This window comes from Acanthaster planci, linkage group LG15, assembly GCF_054643075.1.
Source record: "Acanthaster planci isolate LZ-2023a linkage group LG15, COTS_SCS, whole genome shotgun sequence".
In the NCBI taxonomy this organism is placed as follows: Eukaryota; Metazoa; Echinodermata; class Asteroidea; order Valvatida; family Acanthasteridae; genus Acanthaster; species Acanthaster planci.
Genome location: NC_141791.1, coordinates 11,185,540 through 11,207,942, shown reverse-complemented (window position 1 = coordinate 11,207,942; position 22,403 = coordinate 11,185,540). Strand labels below are relative to the sequence as shown.

Genomic DNA, 22,403 nt, shown 5'->3' with positions numbered 1-22,403 from the left:
AACCACGCCCACTGCGCATGGAACCACGGAAGCGGAAGGTAAGGTGCGGCTCGAGTGCTCATATAATGAAGTTTGCAATCAGCGGGGCATTCGTGTGCGTATTACGAAGTCACGAACCGGGTATTCACGAGTGCTCTAGATGTTTAAACCGAATTTAAAATAGCTAACAAGGTAAAACATTAATTAACGCGGCGAATAAGACAAGCTTTATACAGCAGTGTTTGTCCACAAACACATTTCTCGTTGGCTTTTTCACAATTTTGCGAAAAAGTCATTCTGTTTCCTCCGTTTTTATTTTCTTTCGGCTTTTTTGGGCTTTGTGAAAAAGGCCTTCTTTTTGTTCTTTTTTCATTTTGCTTTTTTGCAATTTTGCGAAAAGGCATTACTTCTGTCCTTTTTTTTCCCTTCCTCACCTGCTCAAAAGCACATTTGTTTTGTGCCCTTTTTTGTAACAGCCACTTTCGTGCTTCTGCAACTTTGGATCTTCATCAAACTTGTACCAATAAAGAACCCTTACGCATATGTGGTTTTAGAAACCTGTCACCATGATGACGTCATCAAGTGATTTATTATTAATTTTTCAATATTTATTTCAGCCCATTCACTTTGTACACGTTTTTGAGGCCTTATTTTGGTACCTTAGTAATCGTTGATCGTCGTCAAAGTTACAGAAAGCACTAACTGTAAAACAAAGAAAATACTGAAATTTTTGTGTGATGATGACGTCATCGACTGATTAATTATTAAATTTTGAATATTTAAATGTTCCATTAAATTTATAAAAATCAATGATATAAAATCAAGCGTGGCCCACCACAATATTCTGTTTGAATCAAGTGCCAGGAAAAATGTGGTCTTGAATTCATCTCGTGTGAGTCAAATCACGTGAATTTCCTGTCGAAACCGGAAATGGTCTTATTGTTTAAAAGTGGTTATAGGTATGGAGTTGTTTTCAACGGTGATAGTCTGTTGGGGTATAGTATTCTTCAAATCATCTACTGATGACGTCACCTAATTGTCGAGCGCCCTCTATCAACAGGTTATAAATTCCGAAAAATGAATTTTGAATAGATGTCTGGGGCAAAAATTTTCCGAATCGCCTGAAAATTGATGTAGATGACCATCTTTACCCAGTCAACACGTATCTGAAGTTTGAGGCTGATAACGTCATCACACCGGAAGTTACAATAAAAAAATTCTTTTATTCTTCAAAATTCGGTAAAAACAATCAACCGTAAGAGACGTGAATTGTGCATCATATGATAGCTAAAACATTGGAGTCAGCTGAAGTGCATAACCGGTGTACTTTTTCACACCCATTAAGCGCCGCCGACAAAACTAAAATATATATTGCCAACTTGAAAATCCCATTTACATGCTGTGCATATGCCATTCTGTGTGCGTGGACGCCCAATATCTGCCTGTAACATAGACGGCGCACAGGGCATATACTCGGGACTTGGCAAAATGCCGACCACGTGCTGCCGAGAGCAGATGTATTGTATTGTATATTGTATTGTACATGTCTTATAGGGTTTACACTTTGCAGGTGGTTAGGATGGGAAGGTTTACAAACGGAAATAGACCTCACTTGATGACAATACCATCAGCAGACGAGTCACGTGACATCAAATGGTGCCTTATTTTAAAGTATTTTATCTCCTGAAGTGTCCATCCAATTCGGTTCAAATCTTGCAGATATCTTGAAAAGAGATTACTTTCTAGAGGTATATTGACCTTATGTGATGACGTCATCAGAAGACAAGTCACGTGACATTAGGGGTGCGCTCTTTAAGGCCCTATACCTCCTGAAATACATCTCCGATCGGATTTAAATTTTGCAGATATCTTGAAAAGGGACTGTTTTGGAGGTATATTGATCTTACGAGACAAGTCACGTGATATTAAAGGTGTACTTTTTAAGGCCCCATATTTCCTGATGTCTTTCAGATATCTTGAAAAGGGAGTGCTTTACAGATACATTGACCCCATGTAATGATAACGTCTTCAGGAGACAAGTCACGTGGCATTAAAGGTGTACTTTTTTAAGGCCGCATGTTTCCTGACGTACGTACGGTACAAGTCTGATCGGGTTCAAATCTTTCCAGTACCTTGAATAGGGAGTACTTTAAAGGAAATTTGACCTCATGTGATAATGACGTCATCAGGAGACAAGTCACGTGACATGAAGGGTTCATAATTTAAAGTACTATATATCTCCTGAAGTGTATATATATATATATATCCAAATTGGTTCAAGTCTTGCAGATATCTTGAAATAGGAGTTTTTACAGGAATATTGACCTCATGTGATGATGATGACATCATCAGGAGACAAGTCACGTGACATAAAGGGCGCACTCTTTAAGGCTTTGTATTTCCTGAAGTACATGTCCGATTGGGTTCAAATCTTACAGATATCTTGAAAAAGGAGGTGCTTCGGAGGTATATTGACCTCATGAGATGATGACGCTATCAGGAGACAAGTGACGTGACATTAAATGTGCACTCTTTAAGGCCCTGTTCTCCTGAAGTACATGTTCTTTTTGGTTTAAACTTTGCAGATAACTTGAAGGAGAGGTGTTACATACGATAATGGCTGGATGTTATGGTGCTTAAGTTGTTCAAATGTACAAAAAAATACAAAAAGCCCTCTGTTTTGTCGTCAAACAGACAGATAACCTCTCTTATTTTACTCATCTTTTAACAGGCCGTACTCTGCAGTGGTTAGGGGTAGGTTTAAGGGACTTGGTACATTGGTAGCTTGAAGATACATGGAAATTCTACTTAATTTAACAAAAAAAATTGAAAAGTAATTAAAGATACGAAATCGTGGAGAAAAAAAGAACACTACCCGCTTCTCGAAGGGCATTTCAATACACTGTCGGATGGCCACGCGTGCAAACGGCTCGAGTCATGGGGAACTGTAGCTAAACAGGGACGTAAGAGCGCCCCATTTCGTCCTTGTTTATACATTCCCATTATTATTTTTCCGCATTATGCTTATTGGTCTAGTGGCCCGACATCCTCGCACGCTACAGAACGCTGGCATTGTTAGCGCCCTGTGGCTAGTGAGTGGATTTTTCCTAGGAACGTTAGGGGTAATTATCATCTACTGGTGTGGTTAACTGCAAGCTCGATCAGGCACGTAGGAACTTAATTGCTAAGGTAAATCAGAAAAATCCGTCACTTGTCATTGTTGCACGTGGTGTCTGAGCCCCCCCCCGCCAGATAGCTTTGGCGCCTAGGGGTAGACTGCCTTTAGACGGACCTGTCCCCCTTGTCACCCTCTTCAGCCGCTCGTTGGGTGGGCCGAGGGCAAGCCCAAGGTTCCGTCGACGGAGAGCGCCACAGTAAGTTGACACCAGGCGCTTAATAGTTGTTCCGAATTATCAAGTCACCTTGATGTTTGAACGCTGTAATCCAGCCGGTGTAGAGCAAGTTTTGCCAAAAAGTTGGCGTAACTTGGACTCCTCAGAATCGGTGGTTTAGCGTAAGTTGCATCAAAGATAATGACCCCAATACACACACAGTGTGTACAAAACTGACCTTTACCTCCGGACGCATTTTATTCAATTTGACCAGAAGCGTTAGCACCTTGCATGTCCTTCACGTGTGCAAGTTCCTGGAGACACGTGCACATCATACTGAACGGACTAAAAAAATCCTAGAGTTGTTTATATGTCCAGTTGTTCTGTGAAGTATGATACTTTAAGACAAACTGGGAACCTGGGACTGTCCAAATCCATCTTTGAAATAGTTATTCACGGTACCCAGTGCTACATCTGATTCGAACCAGCCAGCCGACACCGGCAAGCTCGGTGGTCAGTGGCGAAGACTCTTCACTAGTGAGCAGGAGGTTGTGGGTTCGAGTCCCATCCAAGTACTCTTGCTTTTTTTTCACAAGCCCTCGGGGGCATAAACCAAGTGTACAGTGTTAAAATATACACGTCGGGCAGGGCGAAAATCTAAAATTTATTCCATTTTCCCGGCGCAAATCCTATTAATTAATTAATTTCAGTATCTCAATGAAGTTTTCAAGTTCCAAAAGTGGAAAGAGTTAACAAAAAACCTTACTTATAATTTCAGTCTAGCCAACTGACGAATTTTCATTAACTAAGCCAGGAGTAGGACTTGCTGTGTACTTTACATGTCGTCAGATAGTCGTGTTTGAGTTTAGCTTGATGTTGCATGTCAATTAATTGCGGAGTTCGATTTTAATCAAAATGACATTTACGATTATTGCAAATGATTGTTCGGGCTTGTATGCAAAATTATTATTAGGCGTTACACAAAATACAGCCTAAATAAACGGATAAAGAAAGTTGCAGATTATATCGGCTGTCAATTATAATTATAATCTGGCTGAAAAGAAATTAGTTTCTTAGCAGAAGAGATATACATCGAAACTGTGATAAGCAAAGAACACAGTGTTCAGCTGTTGTTTATGCTTACATTCCCAGGAATAGGAGAGGTGCTGATATGGTTCCGGCATGCAATTTTATTTTTACACATATTTCCAAACTTTATATTACTCTTATATGGTCTAACGGGATTCCCGTGGTCCAAAAGTCTGTAGTTTTGAGACAAGACGAAAGTTTCCAAAATGAAATAACAATGATAAGTTAAATGTTGTTTCTGATGTTCCGAGGGAATGAGGGTGCGTGAAGCAGTGATGATTGATTCTAAATATCTTTTGTTTGGCCAAGGGGGGGTCCATAACCACATTTTCGGGAAGGCATTTTGTCGATGGGCAAAGTTTTTTCCAAATTTTTCTTCAATGCAACCTTTTAGACGTGTTTTTTGCTCAGGAAGGGCATAATCGGGCCCACATACCCATCCCATGCTCCAGCCTTGGGTGCAGGCTATCAGAGTAAACCTGATTTACCTGAACCTAATTTTCTATAAGTTTCTGAGTCGTGTTCTGCCGTGATTCTTTTTGCCTCTCCTTGGAACAGGTGGAAGAACCCTAAAATAACCTTGAAGTGAAAGTATAATTCTTTTTTTTTCTTTTACAAGAAACACGGAAACTGGATGGTTAGGATATGAGTTCTGCAAGAGTGCGGTTGACTCCTTTTACAGTCTCATGGCATATCGGACTTCAAGTGTGGCGAAAAGGCAGTGGGCGATACTAACTTCTGCCTAATATCTAAAAACTGAGAGGCTCCGAATCAGCTTCAGTTCTGAGAATGTAATAGCACAATTAACCAAAAGCAAAATCTGACTGTGCGATTTCAAATGATAGACTACACTCGAGGCTTCAAGCAGATATAACATAATCTCCCTGGTACAAACGAAGAATACAAAAAAGAGACATTGTGGGTGTCCGTCTTTTAAACTATTTTTTTCATGATCACTTTTTGTTCCTTAGGCCTATTTATCCAACACATGTTAGCTTTAATAATTCTAAGCATTCGCTTAGAAATAAGATGTAATTTTCTTTATAGCTTATTAAGCAACAGTGTCATGTTCGTGATTGATAGACATAATTTGTGGCCTTGCAAAAACTTGTTAAGCAATTCCACATCTTGTTTCTGAACAGAGTATTGTGACGTTTTATTCCCACGAGCCAGCCTAGGTCTCGCCAGTCTGGGCGAACTGTTTCCAACAGTGGGAAAAGTCACCTGACCTAAACCTAAACTATCTGCCTTGGCCCTTGAATTTGACGAGCAGTCTAAGGTCCAGGGGTTAGGGGTCGTTTTGGCGGAGATATACCACCGATCGGTAATTGATTTGGTGACCCGGTCGACTGACACAACAATGAGCATGTGCGTAAACAAGATATTACCGGCAAGAGTAACAGGGAACGGTGGATTCTGACCCAGCCCCTTGGTCTAGGAGGGACTTCCTCCAACCCCCGGGACTTCCCCCAAAACTCTTGACTTCCCGAACCAGAACTCGTGACTCCCAGACAAAAAAGGGACTTCCCTACTTCCCGGAAAACCCCGCTCTCCCCTAAGCTTTGAGGAAAAAAAATGAGATAAATTTCGAAGACCCCAATATAAAACAGAGACATGAATACGAAACGGAAAAATTTACTCTCCCCCGAAGCTTTGAGAAACAATGAAATAATTTATAAAAACCTAGATATATAAATAGAGACATAAATAGAGAAACTAAACCACAACGTCGTCCTATATTATCAGACTTTGGGTGATTGAAAAAAAAACCAACAATTTTATCCAACTTTGTCAAACAAGATAACATTCCATTACTGCCACCCACTAAAAAAAATTACTCCAAGCCCGAGCTCGTACGAGCGATTCAAGCGAGGCAACAGCAATTTAAAAATCTCACGGACAGTCGTATAATCAGCTTTTAAAAATAGCAAAAGACAATGACGTAGCAAGATCTGATCACTGCAATAAAATCACACCTTAAACCGGAAGTGATTGAAGAGGTAAACATCCGAAGAATCAGGCGCTCTCAAGGTAACTGCAGAAATTGGGAATTGACGCCTACTTTCTTTGCCGACGACTTGATTCACTTTTTATGATTTTGAAAAAAAGTATATCCAAGACAAAGCATTAGCGGCAATTCATACGCGGTAGTTAGATGCGACGGAACGTGCACGAGTCGCAAAACTTATAGAGGCCAAGATGCAGCCGTTAAAATTGTACAATCTTTGACTACAGGAGTTGGCACGATCAATAAAACATTTGCTGTTCCGAAACTTCACGTTTGTTTGCACGAGTCACAAAAATTCAACGACGAATGCAACGTGTGCTGGATTTGCAAAAAGCCCATCTATCCGACCAAAGAATCCCAATGCCGATGCTCAATCCCAACAAAACCAAACACTAAAGGCCAGAAAGCGGCTTTAGTCCCCTAAACGGTCGTGGTTTCAGAGACTACATTTGTATGACTTGCGAAAGCCCATCAACAAGTTTCGCAAAGTCAGAAATCACTGTCACGTAATGGGCAAATATAGAGGTCCTGCACACGCCCATTGCAATCTCAAGTTAAGAGTCGTGCCCAATCAAACGCGTGTTTCCGTGATTTTACAAAACTTGGAGAAATACGACGCGCATCTAATTATGCGGGGAACCAGAGCATTCGACGGTAGTAAAATTAAAGTCAATGCATTTCAATCATTTCGTGGCTGCGTCGTTAGATCGATTGACCAAATTGCTCTTCCGAAGATTTTAACCTGCTCCGCGAAAGGTTCCCAGACAACAAGCACCTGCTTTTAGAAAAGGGAATTTACCCTTACGAATATATAGACTCTTTCGATCGATTTGAAGAAATAAAACTGCCTCCTCCAGACGCCTTTTGCAGCACGTTAAAGCAGCAAACCGTTATAAAAGAATATACAAGAGCCCAAAATGTGTGGCAAATGGCAAATCCATCTTGCTTGATGTGGCTAATTTCCGAGCGCACGTGCTCACAGAGCCAGCCCACCTCGGCGTAGAAACCTTGACGCTCGGTGGTCCTGCATCGCCTGTGCCTGTTTCATTTGACATGATCGGTATAGAGGAAGTCATCAGTGTCGAACACTGGCAACTGTTGGAACAATATGTTTTGGGGCGTCTTCGCTCGGCGGATGAAGACGTGGATTTTTTCAGCTAAAAAACCAAATCAGGTTCCAGCTTTGAAAGCTTGCCCCTACTGGCACAATGCATGAAAATCGTTCAGTAAGTATTGAGATGCTGATTTTTGTCATGGTAGCCTCTCAGTTGTCCAAAGTGCCATCACCTGGCCAGCTGGTACTTACTGCTTGCCCATGACCAACAGCTTGTATGGCTGCCACAACTCGGCTTTCTTCTGGAAGACCGGCCGAAAGATTCAGGACACCCAAGATCTATTTGCCAGCAACGACTGGTCAGACCCCTGCCATCTCCTTGGCCCTTACGCGAGAAACAACGTTCAACAGAACTTTTGTAGTAAGACCGACGCTGTACTGTCTGAGGACGACATGACGGAATGGGATCCCGACGAGTACTGCATATTCAAGAAGGAACCTGTCCAGTTGGTGAGGAAATAATCCTCAATAAAAACCAAACATCTATTCAAGCTACAATATGAAATGAATCTTCCAAGATTTTTCCTACCTATTCATGATCTCTAGCTAGTGTGGACACTTAAGAACCACACCTCGTCCAAAAGAGATTGACTCCATGGTTTACCCGCAAACCCATTTCTCTAATAGACCTTTTTCCAGTGATGTTACGATCATGCTGGACCGTTGATGTGTTGTGATGGTAATGCTGCATAGTGTTGTGATGGTAATCTACCTATTCCAGATAAACTGGTCAAACATGCAGCGTTCGCACGTGCGCTTGGTCGTGGTTGAAGCTGCCCTTAGGAATATAATTATGCGATCTCCGTGGCCAAGGCAGTCCACATGCGGTCGTGTTGTTTACTTTTAGTCATGTAGGTCAAAGGTCTATATGATAAGAGTAGTCTTCTTTCTAGAATTGACACAGTGTACATTCCCATGCAACTACACATGCTGATGGAAATTTGTTTGTTACGTCGTTTTTATATATGTACTTGGATGTACTGTACTGTGTTTTGACAGCAGCTCGAGACTTTGGGGCTGAAAATAATGAACTATTGTGTGACTATATTGTACTTTGTATGCAACATTTCTTTAGTTTCAATAGTTATGTAATATCCTTTTACATACAGGGTTTGCTTTTGAGGTGCAAACTCAAGTGCTGAAATGATACCGATGAATCAATTGGAGTTAATGCTTGATAGCATATCCGGTGTCCAACCCATCCTAGGGGGAATGTTCTTGGTGCCTCATCATCCAATACTGGAGGACTGACCTACCACCCCACCACCAGGGGTGGCCTAGATATGATAGTGTACAAGATTAGTACGTCAATTCAGGCACAGACATAATTATGGTGCCACAAACTTGTAACACACACACACAAAGGACAGGAAAGTGAAGTAAATGTCAATTTACTGTACAATTCAGCAGATTCTGCCCTGGCTCTTTGTAAGACGTACATTAATACTCTGTTCCCATCTGTAGAAAGTCCATCACGTGGCTGGTCTTAAATGGTTGATGAAACACGAGACAGCAACAAAAGTACGTGACATACTGTGTATTTCTAAGTCCGCACCACCATGCCTTCGCTACTTAGGGTAAGTCACAATTTCGAAACGTATTTATTTTAATAAAACTACATTGCCCCCTCCCCGAGAGGGTTTATTTGGGGGTTGGTAATTTGGGGGTAAGTTAAGTTTAAATAAATGAACTGTAACTTAAAAAACAAGAAACAAACGGAAACTCCTTGCCCAAACATAAAAACTTGATGTAAAATATCGTCTGCTTCCCCATTTCCATTTTGCTTGGACGTTACAATTCCCGAACATATGTATATATTTTAATCAAAGAAGCTAAAATATTCCACTGAAGTCAGTGACGATTACCCTCACTTCGGTCTTGGTCATTATTAGCTTGCAATCAAACACACTTTTTAAAGACCAGCCAAAGAAGTTAACTTTAGTCTGGTGCTTGAAATAACAGAGGTTTTACAAGCACACCGTTAGAAAAGCGATAACGTTTAGCTCTAAACGCGGTGTGCCGATGTAGACAGTAAATCTTTCCCCTGGTTAAAGTGTCCGGGGGTTAGATTTACCTAGGTAAAAGTGTCCCCTCCCCGACCTGGTAAATGTGCCCCCCTCCAGGTTATCCTGTCCCCTCCAGGTAGTTTTGCCCCCGTCCCCCCGTTTTGCCACACAGAAGTTATTTTTGTGTTAGGTTGATGAATTTAGTCCACATGAAGTACTATTAGGTTTTTTAGCCCTTCATCAAATTGTAAAAGGGCGGGTATGAGACTTAAAATCAATTGAGCTGTATTTCTGCAAAAAATCGGATAAGGGAGCAGTCCGTATTCTGCAGACTTATCGCACGCGTAGTAATTCTCAGTCTCGAGGTGCGGCATGGTGTAGCTCTGACTTGTAGAGGAAGGAAAACGACCGGGCGAATCTCAACAGTGGCATCATGCCACCTCGGCGCGCGGCAGCTTGCCAACAATGTTGAAAGTATTTCAAGTTACAGTGATAGCGTCCACGTTCGCTTCAAGCCACTGCCGCTAGCCCTCAAGCACAATAAATTCAGACAAATACAATTTCTGTGCGTGCGACTCGGTCACCATGGATGCTGCTTTCAGGATAGCCTTCCTCATCCAATAGCCGTGCTTTAACGTAGCGAGCATTCCAGAAAAAGCACAGTGTCTTTCTATACGTTGCGCAAAAACAGTGGAATCTGGGTCTGGGTGATAGACTTTGTGACGTTGCATGGGGACACATTTCTTGGGGGGGGGACAAATTTATCCTTGGGGGCAAAATTACCTGGAGGGGGACAGATTTACCCAGATAAATCTGTCCCCCAGACACTTTTATTAGTGCGAGATCCAGCAACAATGTTCGGGGGACACATTACCAGGGGACAGTCTAACCGTTTACACCGGCTGGTGTTTCGTTGATGTAATGCGGTTACCTTTAGGATGGGCTCTAGAGGGCGGGCGTAAAAGGGGATTTAAAGATGGCAGCGCCCAGCTTGATTTTGATTGATTTAGCGATAACGACGGAGATGCTGAGTTCATACAGCTTCTCTTAGCAAAGGCACTGTTATCAAGAAGGGTAACCTATACAACCCTGCCTGGCCAAGGGTGGACTAGCGTTACAATGGTATGTACGTGTCGATCCTATTTGTGTGGTTTTGGGGAGATTTGCGTAGGTCTATCCATGCTGCCATTCAGACCCTTATCAACTCTTTCGTTTATTATTAACCAAACTGCTGACTTTCTGTACACTTCCCATTGTCATCTTGTTTCTTTTGAGAACCCTAAAACTATTTGGTTTTGATGAAAATGAGTCTCAAAATTAGTTCAGAAGCAGATACATCAATCGTGTTTTGTGTTTCAACGGTGATTTATAAGTATCCTAGTCGGAACTGTTTCGTGAAACCGATGACCACTAACATTGTGTCGTTGCTTGCATCTTTTGTTGCGCTCAGGGCCAATCACATCTGCATGGTGCAATAGTTTCCTCTGAAGCTATGAAAATTCTACTGGATACCAGGGATGCGACCGTGCCCCTTCCCCTGTTTGAAATGATGGAAACGATAGTCTACCCATCCATCGTTCGCATGACAATGGCCAAATATGGCCATCGCTCGAACCTGCCCCATATTTTGACCCTCTGCACAATATACCACTGGCATGCAATTCGAAGCGCTTTGTCGTTCCTTGCAGCTGCACAATGCACCAGGGGTAATTTGAAACGCATTTCTGAAATGTACAGCCTTATTTCTTGGAAAGTAAGAAAGCATGGCTAAGTCACTCGACTACTTGTCACCAATGCGGCTAGTCGTGTGTTGCCTTACGGGACGAAAGGCAACACACGACTGTGTTTTATTCAACACTTGTGTTGGCGGTGCAGACGAGTCCATTACAAGTCCCTTCACAAGTCCTGTCGTAGGCCTAAGTCCGTTCTCAAGACCAGTCGTGACGGGGTTAGCAATGACAAACTCAATCATTCATATTGAATTTCTCGAAATGTGGATGGCAAAGTACACGTAAATGTGGCAGAATTCGAAATGGAAAGACTGGAAGAACACCGGGCAAATAAATAGTAGCTTGAGTAATTCTTTAATGACACCCACCTTAGAAATTAACACAGAGGCAGGTCAAAAGAGTGAAACACAAACAAAAACCCTTTACCTCAAAAGACAAAAGACTAAATTTCCGAAATGTTTGAGAAATTTATAAGGAATACTCCACGTGAACTGATTGCCTTTGTGCATTCTGCATCACTCAATTCACTTAATTGTTATTTGTGAGACGGGAAGGCATAATTCGATTTGCGATGCGTTCGTAAAATTATATTTAAAAGTACCATTCTCATGCTGACTTGCACACTTTGAAAACCGTGTTTTGAAGGGAATTTTAATAAAGGCTACAATATCTGGGGATACCGCTTTTAAAAATTTCAAAAATGAACTGAATTAACTTCATTAGTTCATAAGTTCATTATCAAATATTGAAATCTGTTCCGATAACTGTCATATACCTTAAAAATAAAAAAATATCGGGAGTCCAGGTTGGCATGCTTAAATGTTAAACTGCCACTCAGAATTATTTTTGATGCAAACTTGAAATTTGATTCGACATCACAATTTAGTAGATACGGCTACTTTAATAATGCCCTGAACTTCAAAAAGCCCTTATTAAATAAAATAATTCATAACTTGAAATACTTTCTGAATGAACTACGACATAAGCGAAGGAAAAGAAACCTATACTTGCCTATTTGGATGATATTGAAAACTAAATGATCAATTGAAAGCCAGTCTAATTGCAGAAACTGTGTATAGTTGTTAAGCACTTTTCAACGCGCTTTCTCTAAATCAGTTTGTAAACATATATGCAGAATATTATTGAAGTTTTGATGGATGTTTAGCCAGTGAACAGTGAGGTATAGGAATTGGAATCTTATGTTTAGCATCAAAACATGTTGGCAAAGCAATAGCAACACCGTGTTGAATCGCTACCACCACAGTTTTGCGAATGCTGTCGACTAGTAGCTCAACGAAAAGACTATTTCATGATTCTTTTGTCATTCAGGTGCGCCACATTCAGGAGAAATCAAGCTGCATAAGGAAAGAAAGACACACGTTTTAATCTCGTCCATACTGAGGTCCATCATACAAGGATGTATTCTCCAAACATTACAAAACATTATTACGGGAAATACACCTGACGCATTGTAAGGGTCTTAAAAATCAGTTGAAACTAGTCTGATGTACGCAAAGGCCTACATCTGAACCAAGCAAAGGAAGTTCGTACATGTATCACATGGCCCTTCCTGTACGCTTATGTCATCGATAGCTATGTCGCTCAGGAAACCGACGCCGCGTTCAGCTACGAAAGTAATCTGTATATAGAATCCAAATGCATGTCAATATGTCGTTAGGTCAAACTGATTTGTGAACAATGATGAGGTGATAACGCTCACGAAAAGTTATTTGATAAGGGAATATATACGTGCTTCACCGATGACCGGCTCAGGAGAATGGACGCGACTAATGCCCGCGCCGCAGCAGGCGAAGGCATAGAAAGATCCCACTACGACGCGTTTAGAATCGAGCTGCGCACCTCCGCGTTTGAAAACGAGGCTGTTAGTGTCAGGTACACATGTACGTCAACAACAGTGCGGCGAGACTTATACGATACGTATGCACTGTCTGCCATAATGTGTTAAGATCAGACGATTGAAAGTAAAAAGTCAAGACACAAAAATACATGTTAATTTCAGACTTCAGGCTGCAAGTTTTGGTGGAAGAGTCTTTCAGGATGACTCGCAGTGTTGTAGTCGAGACCAACACAAGACCAACACATACCCGTAGTCTATATTCAAGTCACAAACTATTAAATGAACTGCAACAAAAGCATTCCTTTGTCATTGTTCACCCTGTTACTTGTGACTGGTCTTGTGCATGGTCTTGTGTCTGGTCTTGTATCCGGTCTTATGTCTTGTGATGGGCTCGATTACAACACTGATGACTCGATCCTAGGCCCATTGTCGCTTATATAGATAAAGTTACTTTCTGGTTTGAGGAAACGTAGAAAACCTCCACTTTGACTTTCCTAATACTAGTCGCCAATCGTTTTGCTGAATAACCTAGAATTCATAAGGCATGATTCTTTCATGATACGTACGACTGAGTCATGAAATTCTGTCCGATTCTGGCTGCATCAGTTTTCAGCTATGTGCATCCATCCAGAACATAAGATTCGTAACATCAAAAAAAAATAATAATAACGGCGATTTATCTCGAACTGACGTACCTGTGATGCGCCCGTGTCTGCATTTATACTGCTTGCACTGTGTCGAGTCCACGAGCGCTCGACGAAGTTCAGCACAAGATCCTTGATTTTGCACCCGCAGCGCTCATGCCAAATCCCTCTATTATTAGCGTTCATTCTTCTGAGCCACGCTCTAAAACACCTGGGTCAGACTGACCTGGAATCTGGGTCCCATAGTGCGGTCTTAATTCAACCATACATTTATTGCTATTCATAAATACCATTTTAGTCAGAGTTCAAAGTTATCAAGATGTATTTTTTTTCAGAGTTCAAAGGAAATCAATATATGATAAATTTCCAAGGATCTTGTATTATAATTTTACTGTCATTTCCCCTATTACCCCCGTCCACTTAATGGTATATTCCTTGTGCAAGTAGTCCAGAAGAATTTCAATATATGGATTTGGCGTGTCCGCGCGTGAAAAACTGCGTGCGTGCAGACTCTTGACCAACCGGGATCGATTAAACTGTTTCGCATCTAGATGCCAGCGCGTGATTTAAGCATTATCGCATGTTAATTCACGGTGACATTAGGAGTTGTTGAATAGGGAAAATGACATATTTATCAATAATCATTTTTACACTAGGAATGATGTATAATTATCAAAAGTTGCCAAGTTCCTTACCAAAAATTCCTTATTAGGGTCGATGTCAATCGATGTTTCACGCCACATGAAACCAGAGTTACCCTTCTTTGACCAGCGTAAGGCGCCAAGACCCCCCGTGTCGTCACCTGTGTACACCCTCAAGGTTCCCATGCTTGCCCCATACATGTGATACCAAAATTTGACGCAGGCACCAGTGGCAGGTGCAATTGCTTTGGCACTGTCTATTCGAGCTTTTTTGCCTGAATAATTTGGATGCGATGCCTCGATGTACATATAGAACCCTCTTGCTGTCACAGAATGACAAAAACAATCACAGTTCATATCTCTAGTCACTTTTATAATAACATTTAATGTTATAAAATGTAATAAAAAATCGGGGATTTTTCAGGACTTTCTTACATGCGATATTTGACCCATGATTTCCTTCCGGGCTCATTATTTAAATACATGTTGCCACCATGTTGCCACTAAGGCGATGATATACCTTTTCACTTGTGTGACACATACCCTCATCAGGTCAAAGCTGCTAAAGGTGAGACTTGTTGCTTAACCCTAAAATATCCAGGAGCGGAATACGACCCTCCTCCTGTGGACTTTTCCCCCCGATATCTCTGCATGCATATTTTCAGGAGCTGAGCCTTAAGGGTCATAAGAGTAACTCTTGCAGTCATTTGACACCACTTTCGTGAAAACGTAACCTACCGTTCTTACGCAGCGCCAATTGCACCGAGACAGGTCAGCCAAAAATGTATACTTTTCCCCAGTGCTGCTCGATGCATGTAGGCTGGCACGCGTGTAGCCTTGAACTTCAAATGACCGTAACAACAAATCCACTCCTTTGATTTTTTTTTAAAAAGCGTGGTAGACCTGAGGTCTTAGGGGACAGAATCCGGAATTAGTTTTAGACGAACTAAATTATTAACCGTTCCCACCTGTTTAAGATTTGCTCTTTGGGTGTCAGGGACTTTAGTGGCTTATTAAGCTATAGCTAGCCGTCAATGAAAAGCAAAAGAATAATTCAGTAAGTGCAAAAATCTCAGGCACTTACAAACAATAGACTGAATATTAAAAACCATTATCAAATATTGAATGCACAATTCTACCTCGTAAGTACTGAGGCCAATGTCCATTTTGAGGGAAATGTTTTACCAAGCGTGATACTTTTTCAACCAAGGGTGATACTTCCACAGACTTCGGCTGCTCACGGGTAAAATAGGCAGTGTGAGAGAATTACAAAGTAGTCATCAAATTCATTTATTCTATCATTTCATATGGCACTTTTCTCCGTATTCTCACTCCTTTTTTGGACTTACAATATCCTGTTGTATGATCTGCCGTGGGCCCAGTTCCCTTCATGTAGCTCGGGGTGACACCGCTGTTGAGTATCCAGTCAAAGTCGTCGTTTTGGCTGTTTTTGTACCCACAAAACGTTCCCGGATCGAAGTTACAGTTGAGATCTGAGAGCGAGACCGTTGAGTCTATGGACAGAATTTACGTTTTCATCAATCCAAAATGCTAATTCTGAGATAAAAAAACAAAGCAGCTAAACGTGCTTAATCCTACTCATGTAGAAATCCTCTGTAATTTACAGTTTTTCTAGCGTCGAAAATTGTAAAAGTTGCCTGTCTTGATGATGGATCAAGAACACACGGGTTTCCAATGGTTATTTCAAATTCTTCATAATTGTCATTTTTCAGAAATGTGTTTCTTCCATAAATGTTTTGATCACGATGAACCAAAACAAAGACTTGTACCTACCACACTGCCGTTCCAGAACGACGATGTCATCTATCGCCAAGTCACAACTGTAACCATGTGCAGTTTCTCCAACAAAAGTAATCTATAGAAAAGATGGAAATCCAGACGGAGATAAGAAAATTAAGTTTTTGTTTTGATCAGTATCGGAAATAGGTTTATTGATCACTTCTTCCTTTTATTTTTTGCCAACGTCGTTTGTCACTGAACCTATTCACTGAAATAGATGTTATTCAAACGAACTAAATTTACGTTTCTAATTTAAATGAGAAGTAGATTTAATGATCACATCTGAAGGAAATATCTAATCATAGGAGTAATTCCTGAGTATGTCCTTGCCTGAAATTCACTTCCTGGGTAAATATTAATCCATGCCTCCTGCCAGTAGTCACCTGGATAATCTTTCCTGGACCAACGAGAAGGGCCAAGACCCCCTTTGCCGTCCCCTGTGTACACCGTCAATGTCCCCTCGTCTCCCCAGTACATGTAATACCAAAATCTAACACAGGCGCCAGTAGCAGGTGCCGTTGCCTTGACGCCATCTAATCGAGCTTGTTTACCTGGAATGTGTCCCAATGGCTCGCTGTATATATAAAATCCGCTTGCTGTCAATGAAACCAAGAAATGATGAAGACAAATAGCATTTCAAGTGAAAATCATCATTAGGTACAGATCATTTTTATCAAGATATTTCTGTCACTCAAACAGCGAACGTCTGTTTTGCAATCCCTAATTTCTGAAATAATAAACAGAATGCCAATTCTAATACAGTTGACGTTTGATAAAAATTTTCTCATTTTTAATATCTGCTACTTTAAGACAAAAATTAGAGCATGAGGGGAACTATCTTCTCAGTTTCTACTACTCAAGCACCAAATCAGAGTAATGTAGAAAGATGACTGTTGACCCTCCCGACCTCCATAAGTGTAATCTTCTTTTACTTACGATCTCCTGTGGTACGGTCTGCTTGGGGCCCATTGTCAGGGCCTGATATTGGACCGCTATGGAGATGCCAGTCAAAGTCATTGTTTGGGTTGTTTTTGTACGTACAGAAACCGTTGAAATCAAAATCACACTCCAGATCTGAGAAGGTGGCATACGAGCCTGAGGACAAACAAAGATTTCAATAATAAAGGGACCATGAAATGCAGTTTCAGTACATTTTCTCAATTTAAACCCTTCAAGTTCTACCTTTGGGTTTCAGTTGACCTGATTTTTTTGTAACATGTATATGTTTGTTTTACTATTTCAACCCGTTTGGGGAGCGTTTTTGTTTCCATATTTCCTTATTTCTTAGCAAAATTATATCATCCACGGCACATTGCATTGCATTAGTATGTGCGCAACAAATGCTAGATTTTTGTAAACGCACTCTGTCGCAGATGTTATTTCCCTTAGCAATAAGTCGGAGATCAGCCTTTCGTCAGTAACGTTTTCAAAACGCACATTTGCAGTTCACAATGACCATATGCAAATTGAACAGCGCCGTTCTGGTTTTACATCAGTGCAGACGCGCGCCTTGTCCAAAAATGCTTGGTCAATTTTTAATATGTAGAAAATTCACTTTTTAGTTCATGGAACTCTAAAAGGATGTCATACAGTCTTCATGCAATGGAGAAGGGTACAGACATGCACAAAAAGTAATTCTAAGAAAAGTTCATTGCATGAGTCCTATAATCTACAGGCAAAAGCTTATTGAGCTTTAAGAGTTTACTTATAACTTTAACCTTTGTTTTATACCTAGATATCATTTAAAACTTTTTTGTAAAGTCTGTGAGAATGGTTCACGTATGTTAATAGAAAAACTGTAATTTACAGTATTTCTAGTATCGAAAATGATAGTCTTGGTAAGAACAAAGTTGCACAGCATATGGGTTGCGCGCGGTTCATCTTAAATTCTTCATAACCTATTTTAGAGTAGAGGACAAGGCCGAGTTTGAGTCCTAGTTCTCCCGGCCTAGTCCAGGTCTCGTCACTACCAATAAAGGCAAAGGCCACAGTGTCCGAGGCCTATACATATTTTACATAACTTTACATGATAGCAAGTGATTTGGCAACGTTGGCTGCTCACAGAATTCATCTAGATTCACAAAGTATCTGCCGTAACAACATAACCCTACGTATTATCCGTGAGAAAAATAACCAATTGTATGTTTCACTAATTAATTGCTTTTAATTTGCAACATTTTTACAACCTGATACCCAATTCGAGTCGACATGACTATCTTTTGTTTGGCAGGTGTTCAAAAGTTCAATTTTAATAGAAACAAGGTACAGGTAAGAGGATGAGTCCCTAGCCCACATAACTACCACCGCAAAATGAGAAAAAATATTAAAGCTAAGGTTTGAAATGTTATTATTAGTGACGGCTTCTTTTTAACGCGAAAAATGTATCTTAACCAAACAGCAAACGATACACACCGCATTGCCCTTCCAAAACGATGATGCCATCAACAGCAATTTCACTTCCCGCGTTTCTTCCACATTCTCCTACAAAAGAAATCTGTGGAGAGAATATGAACACGGATATATCTAGGAAGGACTAAATATTTCTCTAAAGAAAAAGTAAGAGGAAAACACGCCTATTATTTTCCTAAATTTAATTCGTGACAGTTTATCACTGAACCTCAAGATACAAACTTATGAATGTGAAAAATGATGACCTTATAACACACAACCATTTTATATGACCCTGAATAAAAATAATTTTCAAGCAGAAATCTACTCATATGCTGCACTACTTCTTGCCTGAAAATCGAGTCCATAACCGATATTAACGGATGCCTCGTGCCAGACGTTACCAGAATCACCGCTCTTTAACCAACGAGAAGGGCCAAGACCCCCTTTGCCGTCACCTGTGTACACCATTAATGTCCCCATGCCTGTCCCGTGCATGTGATACCAAAATTTAACACAGGCGCCAGTAGCAGGTGCAGTTGCCTTGATGCCATCCAGTCGAGCTTGATCTCCTGGATTTTGTAACATTGCCTTGATGTATATGTAAAACCCGGTCGCTGTCAATAAAACCAAGAAAATGATAACGAAAAATAGCATTACAAGTGAAAATCATCACAAGGTACATATCATCTTTATCGAGATATTTCTGTCGCTCAAAGAGCAAACGTCTGTTTTGCGACCTGTAATTTCTGAAATAATACAAATGTTATTGATCTGAATAATTTTTGCTTTTTTGTCTTTGTTGGATATATCATTGACAACAATCAAAGATCGCAGTTACCAAAATAGTGGTTTGGAAACGTACAAATTCAATAGGCTGAAACCAGTATCCAAAAATCAATTATAAATCAGATGATGACGTCATCCATTTGGAAAATTTTGTGTATCAGGTCTTTGTTGGCTATCACTTCGATAAACGATCAAGCACAGATACCAAAACGGACTAAAAACAAATGCAGAAAAACTGCTCCTTCGAGTTCACGCTTAAATTAGAATATTACTTGATATTTATACTTTTGGGTATGGTGTAAATCGAATAACAGAGCGTAAACCATACGATTTTTCTTTTGTCTTCATCGTAACTTTGTGCCGAAGTTAAGTACTACTCACTCATTAGTGTCTGTAGAAAAAAAGGTGTACAAAAGCTACGGAGAAAAACTGCAGCTTTAATCTCATGTCAAGTGACCCGTGATGATGTCATTTTAATAATTTTTTCCTGGACCATTTCTCCATAGTGGATGTCGAGTGTACATAAATGGAATACAGTAACTCAGATTGACTAGAGTGCCAAAGACTGACTGTTCAAAAAGTGTACAAAACCTGTGGGGAAAATTAAATATGCAAAAATAAATTTTACAAACTCAGTGTTCACGTCATCATGATGTCATAAATTAGGAAAATTCATTTTACCAGGGTCTTTGTCGGCTGTAACTTTGAGGACGATGAAAGACCTCAAAACTACCATAAAATGGTGGCTTGAAAACGTGTACCAAGTGTACAATCGATAATTACATGACATCAGTAGCTGTTTTGAAGAACACAATACCCCCACCAACTAACACCGTTGAAAGCAAGTTGATATCTATTACCACTTTTAAACAATAAGCCCACTTCCGGTTTTGATCGGAGGAAAGGGTCACGTGATTTGACCCGATTTTTCTCTGGCACTTACCGCAAACGGAATGTTGTGGGAAACCACGAATGGCTTTATACGGATTTGTAAAAATTAACATTAATATGATAATCAATTACTTGTTGGCATCAACATGACGTAATTGACCTAGTATTATCTTGAAAACGTGCACGGAGTCAATGGGCAAAAAACAGGTAAAACCTTTTCGCAAAAATGCTAAAAGTAAAAAACAGGATAAAAATAATGTCTTTGACGAAAAGCAGCGAAAGAGCCCAAAAACACTTAACAAAAAGAATGCCTTTTCTGCAATTTCTTTAAAAGCCAAAAAAATTTTGACGAAAAGAATACCTTTTCCGCGACCTGCGGAAAAGTCAAGAAATCTTAAGAAAAACAAAAGCTGTTTCCGCCAGAAAAAAACTGAACTTAAGTAATGCTTTTTCGCAAAATTACGAACTTGCAAGGAAAAAGGGACAAAAACTCTGATTACCAAAGTTCCAAATCTAAAAAAAAAAGTGCAGAAGTAATTACTCTTTCGAAAAATTGCGAAAATGCCAAAAAGGACAGATAAGGGGGCCTATAACGCCTTTTTCACAAAATTGCTAAAAGCCAAATAAGAAAAAATAACAAAAGAGACTTTTTCCTAAATACAATAGTGTAGCTGCTTCAGCCCGGCAGTACATCGAAGCAGCTGATGACTCTTCACCCTCCCTACCTCCATCTTCTTTTACTTACAATCTCCTTTGGTATGGTCTACATCGGGCCCTGTGACTCCAGTGAACGTTGAACCTCTATTGAGTAGCCAGTCAAAGTCATCGTTTTGGCTGTTGTGGTACGCACAAAAGGAGTCGGAATCAAAATCACACTTCAGATCTGAGAAGGTGGCGTGCGAGCCTGAGGACAAACAAAGATTTTGATAATAAAAGGACCATGAAAAGGAAAATATTTCTGTAACGTTTATTGAAACCCTCGAAGCCGTACCTTTGTGTTTCAATTGACCTGATTTTAAATGTTAATTTTGCAATATTAACCCATTTGGGGAGCTTTTTGGTTTTTATTCTAATGCACATTTTGTATTTCTCAGTAACATTATGGTATCCAAAGCACAAAAACCTTTAAATATTGCATTGATATATGCGCAAAAGAATGCTAGATGTTTGTAAACAAACACTGTCGTAGATGTCATTTCCTTTGGCAACAAGTCAGACAGCAACCTTTCGTGAATATTTTTTTTCTATAAGCACATTTGGAGTTCACAATGATAACATGCAAACAGTGCCCTTCCTTTTTCTAACATCAACGCAAACCCCCCCCCCTCTTGTCCAGAAATGCCTGGTTAATATTTTCATTGTGAAGAAAATTCACTTTTCAGATCATGTAACTCAAAGAGGGTGTCAGACAGTCTTCATACGTTAAAGATGGGACGACAACACAAAACGTAATTCAAAAAAAATTCAAAAAAAGTTCATCGCATGAACCCTGTAGTCTACAGGCCAAAGCTTATTTTGAAATTGACTCCTTTTTACCTATACGTCATTTAAGGGTAAAGTCTGTTGAAACGGGATATAATAAAAAAAATGTAAATTACAGGATTTCTAGTGTCAAAAATTACAGCCGTTTGCAATGACAAAGGTGCACAACATGTGGGTTTCCCTGGATTCATCTTAAATTCTTCATAATTCGATTTGGAGTAGAGGCAGAGGCCAAATTTGAATCCTGGCTCTCCCAAGCAAAAGCCCAGAACTAGTCACTGCCAAGTGAGGCCACACCGTCCTAGGCCAAGGCCAGTTATTACACACATACATATTTTACATAGCCCTACATAATAGCGCGTGATTTTATGTAAAATACACTGTTTTCTGCACACATAATTCATCTAGATTCACAAAACATCTGTCTTGAATGACAAGGAAATATACCTATGTATTACGCTTGAAAAAGTAACCAACTGTATGTTTTACTAAATAATTGCTTGGAGTGCTACATTGTAACCTGATAAAAACAAAGTCGACTGGACATGATTATCTCCTGTTTGGCAGGTGTTAAAAAACTCATTTTTCTTTCATGAAACAATGAACGGTAAGAGAATGAGTCCCCACCCCACAAAACTGCCACCGTAAGGTG

The 22,403-nt window shown here is 40.2% G+C and overlaps 2 protein-coding genes across 5 annotated transcripts in view; one reads left to right on the top strand and one right to left on the bottom strand.

Annotated features, from left to right (window-relative positions):
* Nucleotides 1-22,403, top strand: part of LOC110990282 (uncharacterized) — a 93,492-nt gene that overhangs the window by 60,734 nt on the left and 10,355 nt on the right. For both annotated transcript variants that reach the window (XR_015427869.1, XR_015427870.1), the window contains exon 5: nucleotides 8,987-9,099. The gene's annotated coding sequence lies outside the window, so the exon portion shown is untranslated. The remainder of the gene's footprint in view (nucleotides 1-8,986; nucleotides 9,100-22,403) is intronic.
* LOC110990279 (MAM and LDL-receptor class A domain-containing protein 1-like) overlaps nucleotides 1-22,403 on the bottom strand; it is a 44,331-nt gene that overhangs the window by 15,765 nt on the left and 6,163 nt on the right. The window contains exons 6-15 of one of the 3 annotated variants that reach the window (XM_087146820.1): nucleotides 21,015-21,173; nucleotides 18,941-19,206; nucleotides 18,614-18,695; nucleotides 17,138-17,296; nucleotides 16,532-16,797; nucleotides 16,196-16,277; nucleotides 15,751-15,915; nucleotides 14,456-14,724; nucleotides 12,810-12,897; nucleotides 11,590-12,613 (exon numbers count right to left, since the gene is read on the bottom strand). The exons of the other annotated variants lie outside the window; for them this stretch is intronic. Coding sequence (XP_087002946.1) covers nucleotides 12,609-12,613; nucleotides 12,810-12,897; nucleotides 14,456-14,724; nucleotides 15,751-15,915; nucleotides 16,196-16,277; nucleotides 16,532-16,797; nucleotides 17,138-17,296; nucleotides 18,614-18,695; nucleotides 18,941-19,206; nucleotides 21,015-21,173 — 1,541 coding nt within the window. The 3' untranslated portion in view covers nucleotides 11,590-12,608. Of the gene's footprint in view, nucleotides 1-11,589; nucleotides 12,614-12,809; nucleotides 12,898-14,455; nucleotides 14,725-15,750; nucleotides 15,916-16,195; nucleotides 16,278-16,531; nucleotides 16,798-17,137; nucleotides 17,297-18,613; nucleotides 18,696-18,940; nucleotides 19,207-21,014; nucleotides 21,174-22,403 lie in introns of those variants that run through there. 3 annotated transcript variants of the gene reach the window in all.